Here is a 19,041-nt window from a genome sequence, read left to right as displayed (position 1 = left end):
CTCGAGACGCCAACTCAATTCACACTTTACTTTAACCCTCTACCTAATTGACTCTGAACTAACTCTTCCCAAAAATACTGTAGCTTAAATATAAAATTCTAAGACGATAATAATAGCTGTAGCATAAACGAAGCCTTGAGTGCAACAAAACTGTATCCAAGATGGCTGAAAAGTAAATGTCGCTAACAACTCTCCACTGTATACTGAAGCATGCAACTGTACTCAGCGAAGGCTGAAACACGAAGTGATCTGTTTACGGGATCAACGGCGATCGCTCGGGTCGATACCCCTTCCCTATAACGCGACTATACCACGTGATATTAACTATTCTACTGTATCCCTACCTATATAGCCTTACTTGATATCCGAAATACCTGCTTTATCCACCACCGTATTATCATAATTTATAAATGCATTTTTAATTTCTCTAATTGTAAAACGATCCATAGATTTACGTAGAAAGGAAATTGAAAGAATTTTTACTATTTTACTATCGTAATTTTTATTGAATAAAATAGTAAGGGTGGACTATACTTGTCATTAAATAATTTTAACGATCTACTATTGTAAATTTTATCCAAAAGATAAGACTAGAAGGAGACTTAAAAAGACAAATACTACAGAGCAAATCATACAAGATGTGTTAGTGAACTCTACAATTCAACTATAGTAAAAATTGACAGTCGGTTCTTTTAAAAGAAATTTTAGGGAGGCAGAAGGTAGAAGGAGGTTGGATAAACTACTATTGACATCCTTCAGCATTTACTTAAACTCGGAGTACAGCGCTATGCACGGCCATCACTTACACTAATTGTAAAATATTCCAATTCAACTATTGTAAAATTTTTTACTTCTATTGGAAAGATCCTGAGGCAGTACTGGAAATTTTCGTATAACATATTTGAAAGTTACCGTTCATATAAGTATAGTCCAGCACTACGATTGCTTTATCGAAAAATTTCGTAGAATTTTTTTTCCGTGAAGAAAACTAATTCATTTGTAAAACGCCCAGATCAGTAGATTCACATAGATTTTCAAAAACATTCACAACTACTGAAGCTTTAAGACCTTCAACATAGAAATTGTTAAGTTTCTTAGAATTATACCAATTTTCATTAAGAAATATAGAGCTCATCATGAAAATTTGGTGGTGTTTTAATTGTCCAACATTGTTTGTAAAGCTGCACCTAATAAACATATCATGTGATTTTATATAATTTACTTTTGTGTGTGCGTGTGTGTGTGTGTGTGTGTGTGTGTAAACTCCTTATAACTTTTAGACGGTGTAGACCGATCAAAACATGGTTCATGGCATTCAATGGAGTGTTTTTTTGCCAATAGATTTCATGTAAATTTGAATTACTTCGGTTTGATGAATTTTGAGGAATCTCGAAAGTAACCTTTTTAAAATAATGTTTTTTTTGAATAACTTTTAAACTAGTGTATCGATCAATTCTAAAAAACAATTAACTCTGAATCTCAAAAAACAACATTCATTGCAGCAAACCGCATCAAAATCAATCAATTCGTTCAAGAAAAATCATTGTCGAAAAATTTGAAAAAAAAATTTTTCTGATATAACTTTTGAAACAAAGTTTTTTCTTGGATTATTTAGCCAGTTATAAAAAAATCTTTTTGTGCTTAAATAACCTCGTTGATTGCCGGAGATGGGTCTATTCGTTCAAGATATTTGATTTTAAAAAATTCCGGAGTGTTTATACAACATAACTTCAAAATTTTACGTCGATTCATTTGGTACTTAATAAATAATTTTTTTGTGCTTGAAAAACTGCGTCAAATGCTGCAAGTCCTATAAAAAACGATAGATTTAATTGTAACATTTAGCAATTGAAAATTTTCAACAAAGTTTGAAATACTTGAAAAATTGTCAGATTATTTTTCGAGGAGCTTCCAACGTTCAGATCTGATTCAAGCTTGAATTTTGCAAAATCAACCGAAGCAAATAACCCTTTGAAATTGGTGAATACCTTGAATTTTTGAGAAGTTGATAAATTGGTCTACAGACCGAACAACTGAAAAAAATAGACAATAAAAATTGTCATCAAATATGAATGAATTTTTTTGTTTAGGTACTAAAAGAGCAAGATTGACATCAACACCTTTTGCTGAAGACATGTTCGAACAACATCAAGGAACACACATTCTACAAGTGAGTATTTCTACAAAATAATCGTCAACCATTATAATTCTATCATTCATTTTAATTGATTTATTGATATTTAGAGTGTAATTTTCCTGTATCATACTTCCTTAAGTCTTACAAAGTAGATCTAAAACTCACATGTTATTTTGTAAATCATACAATGTAAATTTCGTTTGTCGATAGTTGAAATTCATGATGTTTTTGGAATTTACTTGTTTTCAATATTTAAAATTGGGCCAGAATACTTTTAAAAATGTTGTAACATCATGTAGAGTACACGGAATAAACAAGATTTAACTGGTTTTCATCTCGGATAAAAAAATTAGGAAAACGGTTGACCCTGAAGGCCATCTCTGCAACTTCTCGCTACTTTCGTAAGTAAGTGCTCAAAATTGCACTTATGACGTTTTTGAGCTCTTTGAGCTCAAAAATAAAATTTTCGTGTAGTTTTAAGCTCTCCAAGCTCAAAAGTCTGATGAAAGTTTAATAAAACACTATTTTTTGAATTTTTAAACCGCAATAACTTTTGAATGAATGGACCGATTTTCACGTGGTTAGCAGCATTCAACACAGTTTTTCAAATTCTATGATACATTTTCAAATACAAATTGATCAGATCAGAAATTTCGGTGTAATTCGAAAAAAAAACTTTTTTTTATTCCTTTCGTCAACGATAACTCACGAACGAATCAACCGATTTTGACCGGCTTGGTGGCGATCAATATGGTTTTTCGATGTTAAGAGCTAATTAGTTTTTGGAATTGATCGAACAAGCCGTTTGAAAGTTATTAAAAAAAAACCACATTTGAAATAATTATTTTTCGCAGTTTTTTTTTAATTTCTAAAAATCTATCTTTCCGAATCAGTCCAACTTGTATTCAAAATCTAAGTTCAGTTAAACCCTTTCGAATGGCGCCAACCGCGATCAAATCGGTCAAGCCGTTTTAAAGGTTATGAAAGGTTTACATACACACACACCCACACCCACACACACACACACACACACACACACACACACACACACACACACACACACACACACACACACACACACACACACACACACACACACACACACACACACACACATACATACATACATACATACATACAGACATAGAGACATCATCGCGGGAATAGTCAGGGAAGCTTCCTAGGACCTCAAAACGTCGAGGTCTGATGAAAACTCGGTTTTCGAAAAACGGGGTGAAAACAATAACTTCCCGATTTTTGAAAATTTTCAATTTTCTTAGCGGGAAGTTAAAAATTTACAGATGGTACTTACTACTATGTAGATTGCAGTAGGTACAATCTTCGTTGAACTCAGTTCAATCCGAGATGGCACTCAGTGCCATCCGAGATTTATTTGTCTCAGATAGTTGTCAGTACTATGCGCATGCTTGTCAGTCCAATCTTATATAGCAGTGGCTTCCTATTGGATACCTTGGGTTATGGCATTTGGTTCGTCGGTCTTAAATTCTTTTGCGCTCCCGGGCATTAAGTTTCTCAAATGGGTTGCATTGATAATAATTTTAGGGGCATAAAGGTGTAATATATTTCGTTGAGAGAGGGAGAACGGTTAAGATCGGAGGAGGGAGAGTGGGAAACTTCGAGCGCAGCATTAGATACTTCTTACGAGAGTAAGAGTAGGGCTAAAGCGAGAGTAGGGAGTAAGCGAGTAAGAGATGTATTAGTGTATACTGATTTTCAATACTTTGATTATCTTAAATATATCAAATTCATAACACATCTTCCTTTCAAGTAAAGGTTAAAGTGAAGAGAAAAAAAAAACCTATGCACGAGTTACACGGGGCCGTAATATTTATAGCTATTTATAGCCATAATTTATAGCTAAATTTGTCATTAAAGACAAATTTGGGAACTGGGGAAATAAAGGATGAAGGGGGAAGGAGGGACCTTACTCAGTAGGAATTTTTCGGTAATCGAAAAAATAATTCAGACAGCCCAGACCGGGACTCGAACCCGGATCGTTTGGTTACGCGCCAAAGGCTCTACCAGTTAAGCTATCCGAGACATTGTCCGTAACTACCATTCAGTCACCTAATAAGACCTACCGAGTAATAAACACCACCGTCCATCTTACGGTAAAGAGCCATAATTTATAGCTAAATTTGTCATTAAAGACAAATTTGGGAACTGGGGAAATAGAGAATAAAGGGGCCGTAATACCATCTAACATTGGTGTCACTACTATGAAAGATTTAACCCTGGCGGTTTCGGCGACACGGTGAAAGCACGGTCGATTGACAGTTGTTTCACGGTCGTTTCACCGTATAAAGTTAGTTTTTACCGAGCGATTTGTCAATCAGCATCGGATACCGTTGTGAACGATGTCTACTATAAATTTATTGAATATATACGGTGCGTATGCAAGTGAATCTACGACGTTATGACCGAAACTGTACGCTCAATATACTGTCAAATCACGGTAATTTTACGCTACTGTCACGGACAATAAAATAAAAAAAAATACTTCGGACAGTCTAGATCGAGACTCGAAACCGGCTCATCTGGTTGCACGCCTGAGACTCTACCAGTAGGCTATATGAGTTACTGTCCGAAATATTCGATTCAGTCACCTGATAAGGTGTCAAAACCAAGTCATTTTTTGTCATTGTACAGATAAAAATAGCTTAAATAAATTTATATTTTTTCCATGACTTCAAAATAATAATCGTAATGAATGATTCAAATTTTTGATAATTACGAAAATCTTGATTTTGAAATTACGGTGAAATTATTAACTGTATAAAAAAAATCTGGAAAATATAATCTCATAATAATTTTTCTTGATAACAAACAATTTTTCCGTAATTTTGAAATTAAAGTTTTTATCTCTAAAAAAAAAAAAAAAACTCTCCAACATTATTCCTAGACGCTTATAATGCATGCCTCAAGGAGGGGACTTTTCCTCGTAAGTGGAAACAGCAACGATTGGTACTGTTACCTAAAGGGAAGAAACCACCAGAAGAACCGTCATCTTACCGACCACTTTGCATGCTAGATACGGCGGGTAAGATACTTGAGCGCATAATTCATCAACGAATAGATGCAGTAGTCGACCCACTCCTGGCAGACAACCAGTATGGATTCCGGAAAGGACGATCAATCCTGGACGCGATCAATCTGGTTGTTAGCACGGCTAAAGAAGCGATCGCAGGAACCAGATGGAAGGGTGGCACAAAGAAGTATTGCCTGGTGGCGGCATTAGACATTAAAAACGCCTTCAATTCCGCCAACTGGAACTGCATCATGCAAGCTCTTCGAGAGAAAAACGTTCCAGAATACCTGTGTAGAATAGTGGCCAGCTATTTCACCGATAGAGATCTTAAATACGACACGAAGAATGGTCTAAAAGAGTACGATATTACAGGAGGTGTACCCCAGGGCTCTGTACTTGGTCCACTGCTGTGGAATATCATGTACGATGGCCTATTGAGATTGAAATTGCCAAGAAGTGTAAAACTCGTAGCATATGCAGACGACGTAGCCGTAGTAATCGTCGCTAAACACCTTGACGAAATTAACAACATGTTCGACTTCACCTTCGAGCAAGTCCATCGGTGGATGAATACGGTAAACCTGCATCTGGCTACACACAAAACTGAGGCAGTGCTTATATCCAGCAGAAAAGTGTTAGAGACCATCAAGCTGAAAGTCGGCGAACAAGAAATCACATCACAACCTTACATCCGATATTTGGGAGTGATACTTGATGCCCGTCTCAACTTTAAACAGCAAGTGGAACACGTCAGTGCCAAAGCGTCAGTAGTGAGGGCTAGTCTCGCACGACTGATGCCGAACGTCGGAGGGCCAAAGCAGAGCAGGAGACTACTACTATCATCAGTTGTCACATCGGTGCTCACATATGGAATATCCATTTGGGCAGACGCGCTGAAGTTGCAAGAATCATGGAGAAAAGCTGGACCAGTATATCGACTGAGCGCTGTAAGACTAGCCAGTGCATTCCGCACGATATCAGAAGTAGCAGTGTGTGTCATTTCCGGAACTCTGCCGCTTAGAGTTCTAGCTGAGGAAAGACGGAACCTTTACCAACGAAAGAGGTCAACCACACTAAGTGCCGAGGAACTCAGAGCTGAAGAACGGCAGAACAGCATCGCACGATGGCAATCGCAGTGGGACAGGAAGATAAACACACCGTCTCATACCGAAAATCGACATTTGGATAAACCGGAGTCATGGCGAGGTCAATTACTATCTGACGCAGATGTTGTCAGGACATGGATGTTTTCGGACGTATCTTCACCACTTCAAGCATGATGATTCACCGGAGTGCCCGTCCTGCCCAGGAATCAATGAAGACGCGGATCACGTTTTCTTTGAGTGTCCACGATTTTACCTACAGCGCGATGAGCTGGAGATGATCCTGAAGAAGAAAATCCAACCAGAGACAATAGTAGAAGCAATGCTGTCATCAGAGGCTGCCTGGAACGCCGCAAACACGTTTGCAACAGAAGTCCTTATAGACTTGCGTTCCATCGAAAGAAAAAGAGCAAATGACAACAACTAGAAGAAAGTTAAAATAATACCTAATTACCAGAAGGAAGAGCAGTCGCTATATCCTCCCCCCACGAAGTAATGCCTAACGGCGGTTTCCATGAGGGATTAGAGGAAAGAGGAAAGGGGTTTAGGGTTAAGTGGGTAGGGGCGTTAGCGTCGAGTTTTAGTATGACGCTGCGTCGAGTCGCCACATATCCAGGCCAAACAGCTACGCCTAGAATCCGTAAAAAGGATTCCCCCCCCTAAGGGAAAAAAAAAAAAAAAAAAACACACACACACACACACACACATACACACACATATACAGACAGACGTACGGACATCATCGTAAAAATAGTCAGGAAAGCTTCTTAGGGCTTCAAAACGTCAAGATCTGTTAAAACCTCGATATTTGTACAACTGAGTAGAACCAATAACTTCCCAACTTTTGAAAATTTTCAATTTTCTTAGCGGGAAGTTAAAAAGAATTTTTTAAGTGTTATTTTTTTATTTTATTATTAATGTAGAGCTAACGCAAGTTTTGACCGTTTGAGTCTTAATTTAGACCTAACTTTCGCTATTTATAGAAATAAAGTGAAAATCACATTCCGTTCTAACCGAGATTCGAACCCGAGCCGCGCGCTTGCCAGACCGATAACTAACCCCTACGCCCTACGACCGATGAGTTGATGCAAACCTCATCATTCTCATGAACTCAATCTATAAGGTGACAAAGTGTGGCCGTTTATTATTTATATAATCCATGTTATTTAATATTGCGTTTTGATGAAAATTAATTATTTCTTACAAATGTTTATTACTTAAAATAAATAATAGTTTAAAAAAACTAAAAACACGCTTTTCATAGAAAACCAAACTAAAAAATAGAAAATAAATTTTAATAAATTTAAATTAAGAATAGTGTTAAAAATTTCAATAAATATAGATTAATAATAGTGTAAATAAAAAAATGTATTTTATTTTAAAAAAAGCGTGGGGTGCTTTTTAAGATATCAAAATGATAATCACTCTACTCATATCTGTCAATAAAATATTTATAACTATTGACACCATGCACCCCACGCTTTTTTTAAAATAAAATACATTTTTTTATTTACACTATTATTAATTTATATTTATTGAAATTTTTAACACTATTCTTAATTTAAATTTATTAAAATTTATTTTCTATTTTTAGTTTGGTTTTCTATGAAAAGCGTGTTTTTAGTTTTTTAAACTATTATTTATTTTTTACTTTTTAGTTTGGTTTATTTATAAAAGCGTGATTTTTTAGTTTTTTTAAACTATTATTTGTTGATTATCAAAAATATTCAGGCGCGCAAATTACCCACGGAGGGTTACATACTGACAAACTGACATACAAGTGAAGCTAATATAAAGCGTGTAAAAAACCTACGGAGGAAAACACCTGGTTTCGAAATATAACTTCGGGATGGTCATCAGAGGATTCCGGGTTGATGTACGGGTTTATCTGTGCCATTCCCGATGAAAACCTACGGAGGAAAACACCTGGTTTCGAAATATAACTTCGGGATGGTCATCAGAGGATTCCGGGTTGATGTACGGGTTTATCTGTGCCATTCTCGATGAAAACCTACGGAGGAAAACACCTGGTTTCGAGATATAACTTCGGGATGGTCATCAGAGGATTCCGGGTTGATGTATGGGTTTATCTGTGCCATTCCCGATGAAAACCTACGGAGGAAAACACCTGGTTTCGAGATATAACTTCGGGATGGTCATCAGAGGATTCCGGGTTGATGTACGGGTTTATCTGTGCCATTCCCGATGAAAACCTACGGAGGAAAACACCTGGTTTCGAAATATAACTTCGGGATGGTCATCAGAGGATTCCGGGTTGATGTACGGGTTTATCTGTGCCATTCCCGATGAAAACCTACGGAAGAAAACACCTGGTTTCGAAATATAACTTCGGGATGGTCATCAGAGGATTCCGGGTTGATGTACGGGTTTATCTGTGCCATTCCCGATGAAAACCTACGGAGGAAAACACCTGGTTTCGAAATATAACTTCGGGATGGTCATCAGAGGATTCCGGGTTGATGTACGGGTTTATCTGTGCCATTCCCGATGAAAACCTACGGAGGAAAACACCTGGTTTCGAGATATAACTTCGGGATAGTCATCAGAGGATTCCGGGTTGATGTACGGGTTTATCTGTGCCATTCCTGATGAAAACCTACGGAGGAAAACACCTGGTTTCGAAATATAACTTCGGGATGGTCATCAGAGGATTCCGGGTTGATGTACGGGTTTATCTGTGCCATTCCCGATGAAAACCTACGGAGGAAAACACCTGGTTTCGAGATATAACTTCGGGATGGTCATCAGAGGATTCCGGGTTGATGTACGGGTTTATCTGTGCCATTCCCGATGAAAACCTACGGAAGAAAACACCTGGTTTCGAAATATAACTTCGGGATGGTCATCAGAGGATTCCGGGTTGATGTACGGGTTTATCTGTGCCATTCCCGATGAAAACCTACGGAGGAAAACACCTGGTTTCGAGATTTAACTTCGGGATGGTCATCAGAGGATTCCGGGTTGATGTACGGGTTTATCTGTGCCATTCCCGATGAAAACCTACGGAGGAAAACACCTGGTTTCGAGATATAACTTCGGGATGGTCATCAGAGGATGACTAGGAAGGTCATCACCTGGGTTCTAGGTTGATAATAATCAAAATTTAAATAATATCATTATGGTAGTCTCTTTATGCGAAGGAGAGTTACATACTGACAAACTGACAAACTGACAAACTGACAAACTGACAAACTGACAAACTGACAAACTGACAAACTGACATACAAGTGAAGCTAATAAAAAGCGTGTAAAAATAAAAATAGGAAAACGGTTGACCCTGAAAGTAGTGTAGTAAGGGGGCTTCCAGGACCGGTTACCATCAGAGCATCAGTTACCGACCGAGGGTAAATATGGTCGAGGATTTGTGTCCCGACTATCGACGATCTCGGTATCTGTTTTACCGACTAAGTTTTCGCGGGAAGTCGGCCATTTCGTGGAAGTCGGCCATTTCGTGGAAGTCGGGAATTTCGTGAAAGTCGGCCATTTTATTATGAAAGTTGACTATTTTTTGGAAGTCGGCCATTTTGTTTTTTTGTGGAATTCGGCCATTTTGTTTTTATGAAAGTTGACTATTTCGTGAAAGTCGACCATTTTGTGTTTATGAAAGTTGACCATTTCGCGGAAGTCAGCCATGATGTTTTCTTGGAGTTTTTCTCTGAAATTTTTGTGGAACACCCTCCCCCCTCTCCCTTCCTCTTTATATTAGTTGGAAAATAATGACGTCACTTTCTCAGAATTTTCGACCTTTCTGTGGAATCGATGACGTCATTTAACAAGTTTGAACTTGTTTTCGACCAATCCGAGTGAAGCTCGAGTAGTAGGGACACTGCTCTATAACTACGTTTCTTCTTAGAATTTTGGACTTTTTGTGGAATTGATGATGTCATTTCACAAGTTTGGACTTGTTTTTGACGAATCAGTGAAGTATGTGTAGTGAGGATACTGTTATATAATCTAGCTTAGATTTCACAGCTTCACAGTCTCTCTGAAGAAATCACTGTGTTAATATATCCTATAAATCGAACACTGTTCGTACAGTTTTGTTTTAAAAGTGTTTGTGCTGATATATATTCTATTCAAAAACACAGGTTAGTATTTTAATGAGCTTTTTATAATTGTCAAATTACGTCTTTGTTTATGTCTTTAATAAATTATTAATTATTATCATTATTAATAGCCTCATCATTTCTGGAACCATGGATTTTGAAGCAATCAAAAAGGTTAATCATCTCGAGGATTTTTTGCCTACCAAGAAGCTTACTGATTTGACCGTCAATAATGAATACCGAATTTCTTAATTGAAGATTGTCAATACAAAATTTGGACATCGTATTATTGCAACTATTGATGATCTTTACGTTGTATTTTTGCCTGCTAGAACGGCAAAATTATTCAAAGATCCTGATGATATAAAAAAATTCAACGTAGCAGCACTGAAAAAAGAACTTTTTTTATTGTATCTTGGCGGTCAATTTTATAATTTTGAATTTTGACGTAAAAATGTAAATGAAATTATATTTATCTGATAAAATAAAAGCTAAGATTGAAATAATGAAGCGTTTTCGACTTGCAGTTATTTTTTTTTAAGAATTCTTTATAAATTGCATGCAAATATTGTGATTTTAGTTGACTGCGCATGACTGTTAAGTTATTATCATAATTATTATTATTATTATTGTTATTATTATCATTACTAATATTATTACTATTACCAATACTAATATTACAACTATTACTATTACTAATATTAAATCTAATATGATTACTATTACTAATACTACTTTTAGTACCAATAATATTATTACTAATACTATAACTAATACTAATGTTGTTAAATAGGAGGTGGGTTTTTGAAATTACTTTCTCAAAATTTATTTAATTATTAAAAATTATTTTATTTGAAACTACCCGTGAAAAAATTTTCTGATCAGACTATATCAGGCCTGATATAAACCGTCCATATCAGGCCTGATATGGAAATTGGCCATATCAGACTATATATGCCTTGATATAAGTATATCAGACTATGTACCCGCCCCGGTAAAAAAAATTATATATCATTATATTACATAATTATAAATGAAAAATGGCCCTATATAATTATGTATAATTATATATAATTATTTCCAAAGGAAAAAAAAATCGGCGTGAGTGGGAAGAACGAAGTTTATTATAACTACAAGTAATGCGAATCGTATACATGATCGATTCGTAGTGAACAAAATTTTTTATCTAATTTATTAATTATTAACTGTCAATATTTATATGGGTCATTCCACCAAATAAGAACATTTTTACGGGGCGACCTTCGCGGATTATGTTTAAAATTTATGGAGGTGTTCTCTATCATAAAACAAAAATTCCCTGAGAGTTTTAGCTCTTAATACGCAGCGGTCTTGAAGTTATGATTTTTTGAAATTTTGGAAAAAATTTTTTTTCAACTTTTTCGTCAACTTTTCTGATATGAAAAACATTTTTAAACAAAATCGACAAACATTGTATTTTATAGGAAAAATTCTCAGCTTTTAAATGAAAATATTTATTTTCTCATAAACTCATCAAAAGACCCTTAAAAATCGAATTAAAGTGGAAAAATTGATTTTTTTCGGTGTGCAGCCCAAAATTCTTCAAATTTGAATTTTTTTTCTGAAAGCTGAGAGTTTTTTACAAAAAATATAGCGTTTTGCCGATGTGCATATTTTTTGTTTCGTCACAATTAAATTAAACGCAAATTCATTATAATTAAAATACTTTTATTTTTTAACTTTTTTGAGATGTGGACACAGTTTTAATGAAAGCATAACCGATTTCATCTTTTAAAGGCACAAAAGTGTGTAATGACTGTGTACCTTTCACTGTTTTCGATTGAGAATATCGTACGTCTAACACATTTTTTTTTTATTAAATAATCGTCATTAGCTATAAAAGTAAAGTCAACGCTTGTAAAATTTTTCGTTCCCTAGGAAAACAAATCTTGTGGTTTCAGTATATGCTCTTTATTGTTCATTTGTAATGAAGCTCTAGCAGCATATCGTTTTAATGAACCCGCAAGACCATCGCATGGTCCTTTGCCATGGGCAGTTGCAAAAAAATGCCACTCAGCGTTGATTTCGAAGTCAGCATAATGATAACATAAGTTTGTAAATGCTTTCTTGTTTTTGAATTGTTGTGGAGCTCCATCAGAGAAGTAAAAAATCGTATTGATGACAGCAAACTTCTTTTTAAGAAAGGCAATCAATTGCTCTTGAAATAAATAAATTAAAACTGTGTCGTGCTTAAGACAATCTGAAATACCAACAAAGCTCAAATGCTTAATAGTATCATTTTCGTTATAATAAATCACCATTGGAAATATAGTAGCTTGATCATTATTCCAATGAAAGCCTTGAGCTGCTTCCTGCACAACGAATGCATAATTTTCCGCAAAGTCAAATACTATGGCGAATTCCCCACTCTTTAAATTTAGTTTTGTATCAGAAAAAAATCGACTTTGTGTTTTTGCAATAAAATCATGTTTCAAAAGCTTATCAAGTTGCGTCACTAAAGTCTCGATGAAGTCTTCGGAATCTGAAGTAACATTCACAATAGTACAACGGTCTGTTGATGTCCACATTTTATATTGGATTTCATTAACATCAGATTCATTAAACGACACACGAAAATAATCAGCGATTTCTTCATTATTTGGACAACTATTGCACATTCTGGAAAAGCACGATTCTTTTGGATTGTTACAAACTAATTTATTCAATAAATTTTTGTAAATTGGCTGAGATTCTACAACCCAATCGGTGTTTTCCGCAAATTTTGGAAAATTACATCCTAAATGGAATAAATGTAATAAGATTAATAACTAGTTTTAGTACAATTATAGAGAATGTCAAATACACAAGTACCGTCTAACATCAATTTTACATTTTAATAAATAGTACAAACACATACGACATGTGTAGTTCGATTTCCATTACAATCCTTCACAGATTTAAAATCTTTCATGCCCGCTAATTGTTTTGAGTTTTCTTCGCTTTCATAAAAATCAATGACAAGTTTTTTTACATCTAACTTAAGCAGCTGATTGCCTGGAACTTTTGTGGGATTCAAAGTATTAGTAGTTATTTCACCAGAGTACCATTTTTCGAGAACAGTTAAATTCAGATGCTATACGACTGACTTCCCAACTGTCGGGTAAAATTGAAAGCAGCTTCTTTTTTATTGATCTGTAAAGCAAACGATCGATCGTATTAATATGAAAAAATGAAGATATTTTAAAATGATCGATTGTTAAAAAAATTTACTTGTCACTTTCAGCGTTATATAATTTCTTCACTTTAGCTATCATGGAAAAATGATCTTGATTAATCTTTCTGTAGGTAGATTCAGGTACTATTCCAAATTGTGATTGGAACTTATTCTCTAGGGCAGCATAGCTCTCATCAAGTTTTTTTACTCCATAATTTTTTTCAGAATATAACCTTAAATTAAACGCATAGAAAAATAATTAAGTAAGTTTTTACTCAGTAAATGAAAAACTTAATCAATAGAAAATTTTTACCTGTCTTTTTCAATAAGAGGAATTTTCAAAAATCGCTCTAAAGAATGATCATTGTAATCACATAGATTGTCGCTAAAATTACTGACAGTTCGAGATAAACTGCTTCCTTGAGTACAAATTTCAGCTGATATACTCAGACTTTCAACACTAATTTGACTTGAAATAATTTCCTCTTCCTCTGATGCCGGCGGAATATATTCTTTGACACGGAATCGACAACGCACACATAACATTGAAGTGTCATCTAAGTCAGGAAATTTCCAACGATCTTCGTCGGGAAATTTTCTTAAATCTTTAACTTCTTTTCTATCTAAAAGTTTCGTTTAATTATATGTCAAAAGTCAATATTAAACACAAGGCTATTAATTTAATTGGTTCTACGTAGAGGTTATACATAAGAGGTCAAGTGCACTGTATTAGTTACTTACGTGACTCATTGAATGGATTACAACAATTTACTGACCGTATACGTTTACTCATGGCGATGAAATATCAAAGTAACGCAATAATTATTACTTAAAAACTTGAGCAATTATATTTTTGTTAAGAAAAAACGATCCGAAAAGAAATCGCTCAAAAATGAATCACAAAATGAAAGTAAATAGAGGGAGTTGTGAGCGCCATCTGCATGATAAGTGACGAAGTATAGACTCATCTTTTAAGCAGGTGGTTCAAAATTTCTGAGTACTATAATTTTAGTATTAAAGAGAAAATTATATTACTATTCTGAATTATATTACTGCATAGTGAATCTAACATTTAATTTAATTGTGACGAAGCAAAAAATATGCACATCGGCAAAACGCTATATTTTGTGTAAAAAACTCTCAGCTTTCAGAAAAAAAATTCAAATTTGAAGAATTTTGGGCTGCACACCGAAAAAAATCAATTTTTCCACTTTAATTCGATTTTTAAGGGTCTTTTGATGAGTTTATGAAAAAATAAATATTTTCATTCAAAAGCTGAGAATTTTTTCTACAAAATACAATGTTTGTCGATTTTGTTTAAAAATGTTTTTCATATCAGAAAAGTTGACGAAAAAGTTGAAAAAAAATTTTTTCCAAAATTTAAAAAAATCATAACTTCAAGACCGCTGCGTATTAAGAGCTAAAACTCTCAGGAAATTTTTGTTTTATGAAAGAGAACACCTCCATAAATTTTAAACATAATCCGCGAGGGTCGCCCCGTAAAAATGTTCTTATTTGGTGGAATGACCCATATATAATAATGGTATCTATATGTAGATTTATAAAATTATCTATGTATACATGAAATCACAAAAATGATTCTACGATATATTGTTCAGGTACTTCGTTGCTTTAAAATTTATAATTTCTTTGAAATTAAAAAAATAATCGAGATAAAATGAGAATTGAAAGCTTAAATTTTAATGGAATTATTTGTTTAGTATATGGAACTATATATTGCTGGAGGGCTTGGCTAACAATTTTTGAACTTGACAAAACTAATAATTTTTGTGAAATTAAATTTTTTTTTTAATTCCTATTATTTCATCCGAAAAATACTATATATTAAAAGATTGTTAATCATTGGAGTAACAGACTCTTAGATAGAAAAAGGGAACGTTTTATGGTAATCACAAAATACTCACTGGAGTAAAAAAAATTATATAGAATTCTATATGATTCATATATAATTTTTTATGAATTATATATACATCTATATAATTATAAATGAATTACATATGCTTCTATATAATTAGATATGAATCATATATAATGATAAATAGTTTTTTTTATTCGGGTATGCTTTTATATGAGTACATAAGACTACTTATGTGCTGGTAAGGGTATGAGTATATCAGACCATATGAATCCATATCAAGTTATATCAAACCTGATCAGGGATTTTTTTTTCAAGTTTATCAAAGTATATATAACTTTATAAGGTTATATCAGGGCATATCAGGATCTATTAAAAAATAATGTAGAATTAGATATGAGCATATCAAGCTATATCAAGTCTGATATAGACATATCAAATTGATAAGGCTTGATCAGGCCTGATATGGCCAATTTTCATATCAGGCCATATCAGGACATATCAATAATTAAATATGGACATATCAGATCATATCAGGCCAGACATGAACATATCATAAATTTTTATATGGCCTTATCAGCTCATATCAAGCCTGACCAGAATATTTTTTTACGGGAAGTCTTAAAATAATAGTAATATAAAATTACTATAGAACATAATAACATTATAAAAAATAATGTTAGATTAATCTTTGGAATCTATAAAAAACACAAATTAACTAACTTCTCTTTAATTAAATCTTTTCTAAGAAAATAAAAATAACGAATACACCTATTGAAAAAAAAAATAAATTAATTAAAAAAGAAGTTAGTTAATTTGTGTTTTGATTGCTGATTTATATTAGGTTTATTTTTTATTAACTGTTAATTATTTTTTGTTTTAAGTTTTTTATTGATCTATTCATTGTTGATTATTAATTTACTGTTTTATTTATTATTGATTATTTTCTATTAATTGTGATTTTTATTGATTTATTTATTAACTGTTAATTATTAATTGTTGATTTTATTGTAATCTTTAAAAATTGTTTTCTATTTTTTAATTTTATTGATTTACTTTAATTTTTGATTTTTTTAAACTTTAAGAACTTTTTTCTATTTTTTTTAAATTTTTTATTTGAATTTTTCAATTATTGATTTTTCAAATATTAACTACTAATTATTAATTTTTTTTATTATTGTTTTTCATTTTGATTGATTGATTATTTACTATTAATTGTGATTTTTATTGATTCATTTATTAACTGTTAATTATTAATTGTTGATTTTATTTTTTTATTGATTTACTTTAATTTTTTAATCTATTTTAATTTTTTGATTTTTTAAAAATTTTAATCTATTTTTTGTTTATAAAATTTTTTGAAAATTTAAAAAAATTTTTTAAGAAGTAAATGTAAATTAGATGAAATATTAAATGATCCTTGTTGCTGCATGTTGTATATGTGCTGTTGTAAATTATTCAAAACTCTTAAAATGTTTTGAAGAAGGTCCTGCTGTTGCATGTGTTGTGGTTGATCCTGGTGCTGAATCATTTGTGGTTCATTCTGGTATTGAATTATTTGTGGCTGATTCTGGTGCTGAATCATATGTGGCTCATCCTGGTGTTGAATCATTTGTGGTTGATCCTGGTATTGAATCATTTGTGGTTGATCCTGATATTGAATCATTTGTGGTTGATCCTGGTGCTGATTCATTTGTGGCTCATCCTGGTGCTGAATCATATGTGGCTCATTCTGGTGCTGATTCATTTGTGGCTCATCCTGCTGTTGCATGTGTTGTGGTTGATCCTGGTGCTGATTCATTTGTGGTTGATCCTGGTGGTGATTCATTTGTGGCTCATCCTGGTGCTGATTCATTTGTGGCTCATCCTGGTGCTTAATGATTTGTGGCTCATCCTGGTCATGAGTGTTATTTTTCGCTTCTTCTTCTTCAGGATCTGATGAAATAAATTCCCTCATTCCTTCTTCATACAGTGGAGGTAAAGACAGAAGATCGCTCGCAGCATCCCAATCATTATGATCATCATCATCATCATCATTGGCCTCATCGTCATCACGAACATCATCGTAGCCCTCATCATCATCATCATCGTCATCATCATCCTTTGAATCATCATCATCATCATCCTTTGAATCATCAGCATCCATCACTCATCAGTATTGGAGTCAGAGTCAAGAACATCCATGAAGTTATCAGCATCGGACTCAGGAACATCATTGTTAGCTGCGTTGTTAGCTAACAAGCGTCGAACAATTTTGTCGCACATGACATAATGATCAGGATTGGGGATGGGGCCGTCTCCTGGTATCCTGAAGTACCAGAGAAAATTGGTATTGTCGATACCCAGGAGAGTCGGCCCCCCCCCCTCTCCTAACGATAAAGACATTGTCGTCTATTGAGAAGCCAAATTTCAGTACACCTGCGAATCTGCTCGTTAATTGATGTGATATTTTCCGTACTGCCTGCTTTCTCCACCCGAATTCTTGGATAGACCAGGCATTACAACGCAGCACAGTGACTTTGGCAAGACATTTTTTTAATCTGAAAAAAATAAATCAAAAAAAATAAATCAAACAAAAAATCAACAAAAATAAATTAAAAAATAAAACCAAAAAAAATAAATTAAAAAATAATTTAAAAAAATAAATTTAAAAAAAATCAAAAAATAAATTTAAAAAAAATCAAAAATAAATTTTAAAAAATAAAACAAAAATCAAAAAAATATGATCGAAAATAAATTTTAAAACAATAAAATAAAAAAATTAAACAAACATAAATTTAAAAAAAATCAAAAAATATGATCGAAAATAAATTTTAAAAATTAAATTAAAAAACACATTAAAAAAAATTAATTTTCAATGAAATAAATTTTTAAAAAAAATTTTAAAAACAATACAAAATTAAAACAAAAAAAAACAATTTTAAAATAAATATAAAGAATTTCAAAATAAAAATAAATCAAATTAAAAAAATAAATAAATCAAAAAATAAATTAAAAAATTCAACAAATAGAGAAATTCAAAAAATTCAACAAATAAATAAATTAAAAAAATTCAACAAACAAATAAAAAATTTAATAAATAAATTTTTTGAAAATCAATTGAAGAAAAAAAAATCAAAAAAAAAAGAATTAAAAAAAAAATTAGGAAAACGGTAGACCCTGAGAGCCATCCCTGCAACTTCCCGCTGATTCCATACCTGGGCGCTTAAAATTGCATTTACGACGTTTTTGAGCTCTTCGAGTTCAAAAATACAATTTATATGTTGTTTTAAGTTCTCCGAGCTCAAAAAGATAACTTTTCTATGCTTTTGAGCTTTGTAAGCTCAAAAGTTTGATAGAACGTTGATAAAACACGTTTTTTTGAGTTTTCAAACCACAATAACTTTTGAATGAATGAACCTATTTTCACGCGGTTGGCGGCATGCGACGTAGTTTTTTAAGCCTTATTAAAAAATTTTAAGTTTATATTGATCAAACTGGAAATTTCGGAGTAATTCTGAAAAAAACACTTTTTTGGGTTTTCTTTCCTGACGTGGTTTTTCAAGGTTAAGAGCTGATTAGATTTTGGAGTTAATCGATAAAGCCGTTCAAAAGTTATTCCAAAAAAACCACTTTT

General features: G+C 33.1%; 1 protein-coding gene across 3 annotated transcripts in view; it reads left to right on the top strand.

The window, feature by feature from the left end:
- LOC123263017 (protein trachealess) overlaps positions 1 to 19,041 on the top strand; it is a 372,435-nt gene that overhangs the window by 131,322 nt on the left and 222,072 nt on the right. For all 3 annotated transcript variants that reach the window (XM_044725531.1, XM_044725532.1, XM_044725533.1), the window contains one exon: positions 2,091 to 2,170. In XM_044725531.1, coding sequence (XP_044581466.1) covers positions 2,091 to 2,170 — 80 coding nt within the window. The remainder of the gene's footprint in view (positions 1 to 2,090; positions 2,171 to 19,041) is intronic.

This window comes from Cotesia glomerata, linkage group LG4 (genome assembly GCF_020080835.1).
Source record: "Cotesia glomerata isolate CgM1 linkage group LG4, MPM_Cglom_v2.3, whole genome shotgun sequence".
Lineage (NCBI taxonomy): Eukaryota > Metazoa > Arthropoda > Insecta > Hymenoptera > Braconidae > Cotesia > Cotesia glomerata.
This window is presented reverse-complemented; position numbering and strand designations above follow the sequence as displayed.